At 41.7% G+C, this 11,308-nt stretch overlaps 1 protein-coding gene across 1 annotated transcript; it reads left to right on the top strand.

The window, feature by feature from the left end:
• The first annotated feature begins 5,009 nt into the window (after window positions 1-5,009).
• On the top strand, window positions 5,010-5,769 carry Tmem187 (transmembrane protein 187). Its single transcript, XM_038315907.1, is given in 6 exon segments — window positions 5,010-5,070; window positions 5,073-5,164; window positions 5,166-5,210; window positions 5,255-5,364; window positions 5,366-5,621; window positions 5,623-5,769. Coding segments are annotated over 6 exon segments (711 nt in total).
• Window positions 5,770-11,308: the final 5,539 nt, after the last annotated feature.

Raw genomic sequence — 11,308 nt, forward strand, 5'->3', positions numbered from 1 at the left:
AAACCTGGGTGTGATAGTTCATACCTGTAATCTCAGAAGGCCAGAAGATGAGGCAGGCAGATTATCATCTGTTTGAGACCAGTTTGGATTATAAATTGAGTTATAATAATTGCCTGGACTATAGAGAGAAACCCTGTTTCAAGGGCAAAAGAGACTACTATGCACCAGACACATGGATGCAGGCTTCAAGAAAGAACTGCCAGGGCTGGAAAGATGGCTCAACCATTAAAGGCTAGGCTCACAACCAACAATATACAAGTTCGGTTACCAGCACCTACGACTGTCTCTCCAGCCAATGAGAGAGAGAGAGAGAGAGAGAGAGAGAGAGAGAGAGAGAGAGAGAGAGAGAGAGAGAGAGAGAGAGAGAGAGGGAGAGAGGGAGAGAGAGAGCGCGCGCTGCCAATTTCCACATTTTATGGGTATGTAAATTGGTTCTGGTCCAAGGTCACACTGCTGAGGAAAAGTCACAGCTGGTAGGTGCATAGCTTGGCATTAGAGTACAGAGAGCTTAAGGCCTCTGTGTTCTCCTTTCCCTCATCTCTACCGCCTCTTGACTATGACTGGCTGTGTGTCATTTTTAGAGCACTGTGCTGAGCCTACTCTCCCTTCAATGCTAACTATTACATTTCTCACAGGGAGTGCTGGAACATGCAACTAATCCCAACACTTGACAGGTAAAGGCAGGAGTAAGTTTATTAAGTAAGCCTGGGCTATAATGTGAGACTTCCTCCCCCTCCCCCCCAAAAAAAACAAAGCAAGGACTTATGGATTTGATTGATGTAGATACACTGTATACATGTATTAAAAGTATTGAAGAATAATAAATGATTAAAGACAAAAATCAAGTACTGTGGAACAATCTTTTTCTACACTATGAAAATGTATTACTTTCATTGGTTAATAAAAAGCTGATAGGCTGGTAGCTGGGCAGGAAGTTAGGAAAAAAACTGAGAATGATGGGAAGAAGGAACACAGAGTCAGGAGAGAGCTGCCAGCCAGCTGCATAAATGTGTAAAAAATGAGGTAACAAGCCATGAACCACGTGGCAAAGCATGAATAGAAATATGGGTTAATTTAAGTGTAAGTTAATAACAAACCTGAGCTATCGGTCGAATATTTGTAATTCATGTTCAGCCTCTGAATCAGTTTTATTTTTGTGGAGATAGGAAACATCTGTTTACAAACAAGGACCTAGCAGGGTATGAAAGTGCACCTCTTTAATTTCAGGTCTCTGAAGCGAAGGCAGGTGGACTTCTGTGACTTTGAGGAAAGTCTGATCTACATAGCTAGTTTCAAGCCAATCAGGGATACACAGTGAGATCTTGTCTAAAAAATGACTCATGAGATGATTTATGATTAGGAAGTAAAAGCAGTAGTTGTGGAATATTATTTTAAGATGTGTTACATTTGTTTATGCTGTGAAACATTTGTTTAATGATGCAAAGATGTGTTGCATTCTCTTATGTTGCATTTGTTTAACTGTGAAGATGTGTTACTTTGCCTGCCTAAAACACCTGGTTGGTCTAATAAAGATCTGAACCACCAATAGCTAGGCAGGAGAAAGGATAGGTGGGGCTGGAAGTTAGAGAGAATAAATAGGAATCTGGGAAGAGAAGATCGGGAAGCAAAAGGAAAAGGAGAGAAGGACTCCAGGGGCCAGCCACCCAGCTACACAGCAAGCCACAGGGTAAGAAGTAAAGAAAGGTATACAGAAATAAAAGTAAAAGCCCAGAAACAAAAGGCAGATGAAATAATTTAAGAAAAGCAGGCTAGCCGGGTGGTGGTGGCACATGCCTTTAATGACAGTGCTTGGGAGGCAGAGACAGGTGGATCTCTGTGAGTTTGAGGCCAGGTCTACAGAGTAAGTTCCAGGCACAACTATCTGTAAGATCCAGTTCTAAGGGATTCTCTTCTGGCTTCTGTGGACATTACATTAGTATGGTGAATAGACATACATGCAGGCAAAACATCTACACACATAAAATAAATTTTTTCAAAAAAAATGTAAATAGGATTACTAAAGACCTAACATTTGTACCTATCCTTTCACACTGGAGATATATGTCATTAGGTTGTGTAGTTGAGACACTGTGCCTTCAATCCTTCTCTCTGGAGTTATGCTACTGACTGAATGTGTGCATTTAGGCTCACTTGTTTTGGTTTTGATAACCAGGGGTTCTGATGTGGGATGACCCTCTGTATGCTGTGAATACCATTGGTTAGTAAAGAAACTGCTTTGAGCCTATAGCAGAGCAGGGCATAACAGAACTAGTTAGGGAACACTAAACTGAATGCTGGGAGAAAGAAGGCAGAGTCAGAGAGAAGCCATGGAGCCACCAGAGACAGATGTGCTGAAACTTTGCTGGTAGGCCACGACCTTGTGGTGATGCACAGATTAATGGAGATGGGTTAAATTAAGATGTAAGAGATAGCCAATAAGAAGTTAGAGATAATGGGCCAAGCAGTGATTTAATTAATACAGTTTTTCTGTGTGGTTATTTCAGGAGTCTGGGTGGCTGGGAAACGAACAAGTGGCCTCCAACAACAGGTTCTTTTTTTTTTTTTATAACAGATGTGCATCACCATACCTGGCAATCAGATATTACATTGTAAATTTAAATTTTAGATCAGACTTAAGCCACTATGATTGTAAATCCAATACACAGGATGCAGAGGCAGGATAAGTTCAAGGCCAGCTTGGTATACATAACAAGTTCAGCACCAGCCAGGTCTACATAGACAAACCCTGTCTCAAAATATATTCTCATAATTATGTGATATGTTGGTTATAAGGTTCCACAGGAGGCAGGAATGGTGGCCCACACCTTTAATGCCAGCAACCAGGAGACAGAGGTAGGCAGATCTGTGAGATTGCGGCAAGCCTGGTCTACATAGCAAGTTTCAGCACCATCCAGGGCTCCATAGACCCTGTCTCAAAAAAAAACCAAAATAGTAATAATAATAACAATAATATTCCAAAGGGAAATCTAGAATACAAGATAGATTTGACCCCATCCGACTCAGTTGTTTCCTTCCCTGTATTCCTTACAAACTTTTTGCCCGGGAGTTCACTTTTGCTACCTTTCTCTTGCTCATTTCTTTATGAATTCTGTTCTACTACTTTCAGGCAGGAGGGACAGGCTGCTCTGGTGTCATTGCTAGAGGCTCTGATCCCCTGCCTTGGCGGCTGCTTGGGCCTGGCTGGTCCTTTACCCACTTTTGTCAGTGCTCTGCCTGGTTTGGAGTCTATCATCTGGAAAAGGCTCTGGCTCAGAAACTGTGACATTCAATTGCTCTAACCTCTTTGCTTGTCTATAAACTAGAGTTTCTCCTCCTCTGCTCCAGTTCACTTGCTGTATTTTCTTAGGGGAAATACATTGTCAGTGTGAGGGTTCTCTGTTTTAGGGTCTATTAAAAGGCCCCATTGTTGTTGTTGGTTTTTTATCTTACTCTTTTGAGGGCCTGCCACCCAAATAATCACACAGAGACGTATTGTTTCTTATAAAGGTCCAGCCTTAGCTTGGCTTGTTTCTAGCTAGCTTTTCTTAACTTAAATTATCCTAGCTACCTTTTGCCTCTGGGCTTTTTTTTAACCTTTCTCTATTTCTGTATATCTTTTTTTTTTTTTTACTTTTTATTTCATGTCTGGCTGTGTGACTGGTTGGCTGGCCCCTAGCATCCTCCTCTCCTCCTTTTCTTGTTTCTTGATCTTTCTTGCTTCCTTATCCCTCTTTTTCTCCTATTTACTCTCTCTGCCTGTCAGTCCCACCTAGTATTCTCTTCTGCCAAGCTATTGGCCATTCAGCTCTTTATTAGGCCAATCATTTGTTTTAGTTAGGCAAAGTAACAGCTTCACAGAGTTAAACACAAGCAATACAAAAGAATGCAGCACATCTTTGCATCATTAAACAAATGTTCCACAGTATAAATAAATGTAATACACCTTAAAATAATATTTCACAACACATTGTCCTGGGTGGTGGTGGCACATGCCTTTAATTCCAGCATTTGGAAGGCAGAGGTAGACATATCTTTGTGAGTTCGAGGCCAGCCTAGCCTGGTCTACAAAGTGAGTCCTAGTACAGCCAGAGTTGTTACACAGAGAAACCCTGTCTTGAAAAACCAAAGGGAAAAATAGCATGTCTTTAATCACAGCACTATGGAGGTAGAGGCAGGTGGATCACTATGAATTGAAGGTCAGTCTGTTCCAGGACAACCAGAGGTACATAGTGAGATACTGACTCTGAGCAAAAACCAATGTAGATATTTAAAACACACACACACACACACACACACACACACACACACCCCTCTGGTTTTGTGACTGTGTACTACAGGAAGTAGAAGGTTATTTGGGGCTCCACCCTTTGGGTAGGGAAATCCTCATTGTCTTCCTTTAATTTGGTCTAGATTCCCAAACTCAGACTTTACCCGATGGTATTTGGTTTTAAAAGGCCTTGAGACCAGTTAGCCTGGAAAATCCTACATGTGAAATCCCACCAAAGGGGAAGGTTGTTCTAATTTGTAATAAAGATCTGGGAAATGTCACTCCATGCATTTAAAGCAACTAGGACAATAAGCAGGATTCTTATAGTATATAGAAGAAAAATAACAGCTTAGGCACCAGGAGAGACAGATCCAAAGTCCTCAGGAAATAGAAACTTCCAGAGCCTTTTAGAGGCAATGAACTAGAAGGTGAAGACACTGTGGATACTGTTTCACTTTTATTTACTTTTTTTGGTGAAAATTGTTGGTGAAACTTGAGACTGAGAATTGGGAAGATGGAGGGTTTTTTCCACATTTTTTAAAACCACATTCTTTTTGTAACCACAGAAGAAAAAGGCACACTAGGCCTTCTCATGCCAGCCAACCAGGAGAAGTCTTGCATCTACGGAAATCACAGAGACTTCTTGAATGCTCAGCCAGGAAGGCTGATGTGTGCTTTTCAAGGATCTTTTTCTGAATTCTGAATAAACAGAACACTGCCAAGAACTCTGCTCTTGTCAAAGATGGAACCAAAGTGGAAGGAAGCCCTTTTATACGTGGTTATGGCCAGCTACCTCTGTGTAGCTAATACACTGGCATTTTCAACAGTGTCTTTATAGAAGTGGGCTATGAACACTATGCTAAAGCACTAGTGGCCAGCCTGTCGACCTTCCTAGCCCATGCCCTTCAGCTCAATCATTAACATAGCTTATGTGCTCCTGGGAGTGTACTGGCCACAAATGCCAGCACCACTAGATGCCCCATAGAGCTGCAGAGAGCTCATTACCTGAAGGATGTCTTTGCCAGCATGGTCCTGATCTATGGCCCTGTTCAGAGGCTGTGGGTCTGGACCCAAATGTACCCCACTATCATGCTTGCCCCTCACTTTGCCCATTTTTGCATGGCTAATGGTGTTGTTATTTTCCCTATACAGAGGTTGGATGCCCTGGTTGTTGCTCTGTTTTGAATGTCAGTCCTTGTCAAGTTACAACCTTGTCCTTTGTCTATAGGGGTTTGAGATGGCATTGGGTGCTCATGTGGTAGCAGCTGTTGGAGAGGCCCTTTGCCCCCATAGGCAGTTTAGTAGTATCTCCATAGCCACCTACTTACCTCTGGGCCTGCTGTCATGCCTAGCTCTTTGTGGTCCTCAAACTGTGTGACCATCAGCTTTTATAATGGCATCTGTTCCTGCGCCTCACAGGCCACTTCTGGTCTAAGGTCTATGATGTTCTCTAGTTCCACTTTGCATTTTTGTTTCTGACAAATACAAACACTTGCCCATGACCACGTCTAAAGAGGAAAATGTGCTAAAGTGTGAGTAGACCATGCCTAATGGATGAGTTTTGCCATTCAAATGGACTCTGAAATACAATTTTCCATCAGGGTTGGTTGCTGTGATTGTGGCTTATATGAGGACTCCATAAGAGGCCGGCTGGGCCTCAGATTCGTTCCAGGTGTCAATACTTAAAGGTTAATTAATCACTGTCCTCTCTGCAGTTTACTTGAAAACATGATGCAAAGATCCTAGAACAAAGTAAGTGGGTTTGTCAGACTGGTCTACTAACTCTTGTGTAGTTTGAAATATTTCAGAAATAAAACATTAGGAGAAATGACTCCAGAAACTCCAATGCATTCTAGGTTAGAGAGGATATTTGTCTGCAGTATCTTCTGGGTGTTGGTTAAAGGTATAGCCTGGTGACAGCCATCCAGTATGTCCAGAGGTTAAGCATGACACACCTGTAATACAACCATTTTGGGGATGGACGTAGGAAGAGCATGAATTCAGGGCCAGCCTGGGCTCCATAGGGCTCAGTCTTAAAAAACAAAATAAATCAGGCTTGGTGACCCATGACTGCCATCTCAGCACTTGAAAAGTAGAGGCAGGAGGATCACCACAAATTTCAGGTCACACTGGTCTATATAGTGATTTCCAGGCCAACAAATCAAGACTTCCGGGAAGTCACCCATTGGAAATACTTTTTCTGAGACAGCACAGGTGTACATGAAAATGTTAAAATGCATTTTTGGAAACAGGGGCTCTCTATATGCTGGTATTAAAGGCATGTGCCACCATACCTTACAAAATGTTGTACACTGTGTGAAGATGTGTTTCTGTGATTGGTGTAATAAAAAGCTGAGTGGAGTCCAGTGGGGGTGGTACACACCTTTAATCCCAGCACTTGGGAGTCAGAGGCAGGTGGATCTCAGTGAGTTCGAGGCCAGCCTGGTCTACAAGAGCTAGTTCCAGGACAGGCTCCAAAGATACAGAGAAACCCTGTCTCCAAAAACCAAAATAAACAAACAAACAAACAAATAAAATAAAAAATAAAAAAATCTGAACAGGCAATAGCTAGGCAGGAGGTATGTAATTGCAAGTTTTTTGTTCCTACTGCCAGGTCCCAAATAACTGATTCAGAGGCTGAATATGGATTATGATTGGTTGATAGCTCAGGCTTGTTACTAGCTAACTCTTAAATGTCATCAGTTGTGACTGTCTTTGTTATTAAAGACCATGCATATCCAATCACATAGATGATTATTCAAATATTTCTTGTTAAAATACTTAACCTTTTGGAAGAAGGCACCTTGGAAATTACAGTGATTTTGTTCTTACCCATTAAAAGGTTATAATCCTCTCCAGATGACAGTTTTGAACCTACTAGCTAAGTAGTCAGACTGTCTGGTACGAATCAGGGTGCTCACTCCCTTGGGTACAACTGGGATTCCGAAGGTGTTGAGGAGTCTGCCTTTGGTCTTCATATCAATTCTCTCTGTCTATTTCACCATATTTCACCTAGTCTATAATGGAGTCTATCTTTAAAAATCACACATTTTTATGTGTTTGTCATGTCATGCATGAAGGTCAGAGGACAACTTGTAGGAGTCAATTCTCTCTTGCTATGTGATCATGTGGGACTTAGGGAGCAAACTCAGGTTGCTGCGGTTAGCAATCTCACCAGCCCTGTAATGGGAACTTTGTGACAAGGCCTCACTGTGTAGCACAGGTGTGCTTCAGATTCACAGTCCTGCTGAGCAGTGGTGGTGCACACCTTTGATCCCAGCACTTGGGAGCCAGAGGCAGGTGAATCTCTGAGCTTGAGGTCAGCCTGTTCTATAGAACAAGTTCCAGGACAACCAGGGCTGTTACACAGAGAAACCCTGTCTCAAAAAACAAAAGAATAAAGCAAGCAAACAAACAAAAACAGATTCAAAGTCATGCTTTAGTTTTCTGACTGCTAGGATTACAGGTATGTATGTCATAACTCATGAGCTATAAAGGGGATTTTTGAAGAAAGTTTAATGTTGCCTACTAATTTACTTCAGAATCTCTCCTCAACAACTGTTTAAATATTTCTTATTCAGTGGTAGACAAAAATGCAGGCCTGTCCTGCACAAATCAAATGGATAAGTAAACAGATCAAAGGAGAGGACAAAGGAGAAAAGACACCTTGTCCCTGCTAAATGGCCTGTGTGGCCAGCGTGCCCAGAGGCACCCACTTAGTGCCCCAAGGCCTGATCACCATGGTTTGGCATGTGACCAATGCTGTGATCTCTGAGATGCTTTAGTACCTGGGTGCCTAGACCGTATGTTCTGTCCTGGCTGGGCACATCTCGAGTGGGAGTTTGCTGCTGAGTCGTAACCAAACCCACATGTGAAGAACCCTTTGGAAATGCCAGCAAAGGTTCCAAATGCAGTGCCTTACCCCACCTCTGTCTATTTTTCAGGGTATGGGTCCAGTGATGATATTGTTGCAGGCTGCAAGTGAGCCTGCTTCAGAAATAACTTTGTTCAATTAGAAGTGCTAGCTTAAAGGCTCCAAACACTTTAAACCAAGGCTTCTTAAACCTTTTCCACTGATAGCAGAATGTTAGCGGCACACACTTTAAATCCTAGCACTCAGGAGGTAGAGACAGTCAGGTTTCTGAGTTCAAGGCCATCCTTGTCTAGAGTGAGTTTCAGGATGGCCAGGATTGCACAGAGAAACTCTGCCTGGAATAAACCAAAACAACAACAAAATTTTCCATCCATGAACCCTTCTGATGGAAGACATTTTTATATAAAATTGTGTGTGTGGCACACAAACATTTACTGAAAATAATAAATTTATTCTAAAACAATTCTTTGGGTATATGCAAAACCTATTGAGATGCTATCTCAAAAAAAGAACATATTGAGAACATATTGAGATCCTATCTCAAAATAGGGAGAAGATGTGGATGGAGAGTTGGCTTAGTGGTTAAGAGCACTTGTTGCTCTTGCAGAGGACCCCTAGGTTCAATTCCTAGCAACTACATATTGGTTCACAACCATCCATAACCCTAGGCACAGATATGGTGTACATACATGCATGCAGGCAAAACATTCATACACATAGTTTAAAATAAATCTTCAAAAAATGTAAAAAGAATTAAATCTTGTCCACATCTGATGCTGCAACATTTTTCAGAGTTGACATTTTTATCTTTTTTTATTTTTGGTGTTTCAAGACAGGGTTTCTCTGTGTAACATGTCTGGCTGTCTTGGAACTCACTCTGTAGAACAGTCTGGCCTTGAACTCTGTAGTGATGGGAGCAGTGGGCTACATTCCTGCCCAGCTCCCGCACAGCTAGTTTAGCCCTGGAAATAACAACACACAAACTGTGTTCATTTAAACACTGCCTGGCCCATTAGTTTCAGCCTCTTATTAGCTAATTCTCACATTTTGCTTTAACCCATATTTAGTAATGTGTGTAGTACCACAAGGTGGTAGCTTACCAGGAAAGATTTAGCATGTATGACCTGGCAGCTGGCTCCAGGGTGTCTGTCTCCGATAGGAGAGGCATGGCGTCTGCCTATGGCGACTGCCTGAAGCGTCTGCCTGACTCTGCTTTCTTTCTCCCACAATTCTGTTCTGTCTACTCCACCTACCTATGTTCTGACCTATCAGGCCAAGCAGTTTTCTTTATTAATTAACCAATGAAACAACAGATATACAGATGACCCTCTTCCATCAGAACTCAAAGAAATCCATCTGCCTTCCAAGTGCTGGGATTAAATGTGTGTGCCAGCACAACCAGCTAATATTTTTTTTAATTGTCAATGCTGCGAATTCTTCCTCTCATAAATACTTATTACTAAATGGCAAAACTATGTTCAGAGCCATTTCAGAAATTGTTGGAAATGCCATCTTAATGTCAAAGAAAAATTCATTGACCATGTTTTGAAACTCAATTCAGCAGCTGAAGCAGCAATTAAAAATATTCAAACATAGCCAGGCATGGTAGTGTATACCTTTAATCCCAGAATTTAGGAGGCAGAGGCAGGCAGTTCTGCGAGTTTGAAGGCAGTCTGGTGGTCTACATAGTGAGTTCCAGGACAGACAGAGCTACATATTAGAGCTCAAAAAAATAAATAAAAATAAAAAATATAAAATATTTTTCCAGGCATGATGGCACATGCCTTTAATTCTAACCGTCTAATCCCAGCACTCTGGAGGCAGAGGCAGGGAAATATGTATGAGTTTGAGGCCAACCTGGTTTACATTTGAGTTTCCAACCAGTCATGACTATATAATGAGACACTGTTGAAAAACCAATAAAACAATATGAAATGTTCTAACAAAATACAATCCATAGATAAAATAATTTTATACTTACATGCTGAATAATAATGGTAGGAAAATATTGTCTTTATTTTTTTGTAATTAAATCATTGTGTGTCTATAAGAGCAGAAAACTTGTATGTACAGTAAAAACAATGCAGTTCATGACATTCAGTAGTTCTGAATCATAGTATGGATATATTAGGCATCATGAATTGGTGGTGTAGGGCATGATACAGCATGTTCAGTGCAAAGTAAGCTTAGAAATCCAGAATGATCCTGCACACCTGTAATCCCAGCACTTGGGAGCTGAGGCAAGATTAGGAGTTTAACTATGTAGTCAAGACCAGCCTCAGGTAAATAGAAAATTCAAAGTCAACCTGGGTTACATGAGGTCTTTGTATCTATGTGTGCACACTCATATGTACGACAGCATGTGTGTGGAAATCAGAGGACAACTTGGAGGAGTTGGTTGTCTCCCTCTACCAGGTAGATCCTGGGAATCAAACTCAGGTTGTTAGGCCTGGTAACAAGTGTATTTATCCAGTGAGCCTCCTACCCTACCCACTTTAAAGTCCAGAAAAAAACTCAGGACAAATGACTAACTGTGCTGTCTATTAGCATCCCAAAGTACACACTGGCAGCCAGGCTCATTCAGTACCTATGGTTCCTCTTTGATCTTCTCCCCCGATTCCCTACCTGCTGCTGCAGCCAGTACAGGAAAGAACATAAACATCCTTGTCAATTTCTGATCACAAGGAAGTTCCTCTGTTGGTCAGGGGGAGTGAGGGCCGCTAGATCACAACACCCACCCCAAACCATCCACTCTCTAGGTCAGGGGCTTTGCTTTCCTTTCCCCAGCTTCTGATTCCTATAAAAACTTGCCATTTCAGCTATATTCTTTTTTTGTCTTCTCTCTTAATGCTCTTGGCTCTTGGTCCCTTCTCTTCCTCTCTCGCTCCCTCAAACCCATCCTCTCATGGCCTGGTTCAGTCTACTGGTTATGTTTAGTTTACTACATTCTCTCCCTGCTCTGGACTCTTCCAGATGTCTTTGGCTCTACTCTTCCCTCATATCTAAAAACCAAAAACAGAAAACAAACAAAACAAAAACAAACCAAAAAACGAAACAACAATAACAAAAACCCCAAAACTCCTCAGCCACACTTTGGAGCAATCATGTCCTCATTTCATTCACTCACAAGTCTCAAACTGTACTGGGGCATGCTGATTAGGCAAAAT

Source organism: Arvicola amphibius, chromosome X, assembly GCF_903992535.2.
Source record: "Arvicola amphibius chromosome X, mArvAmp1.2, whole genome shotgun sequence".
NCBI lineage: Eukaryota > Metazoa > Chordata > Mammalia > Rodentia > Cricetidae > Arvicola > Arvicola amphibius.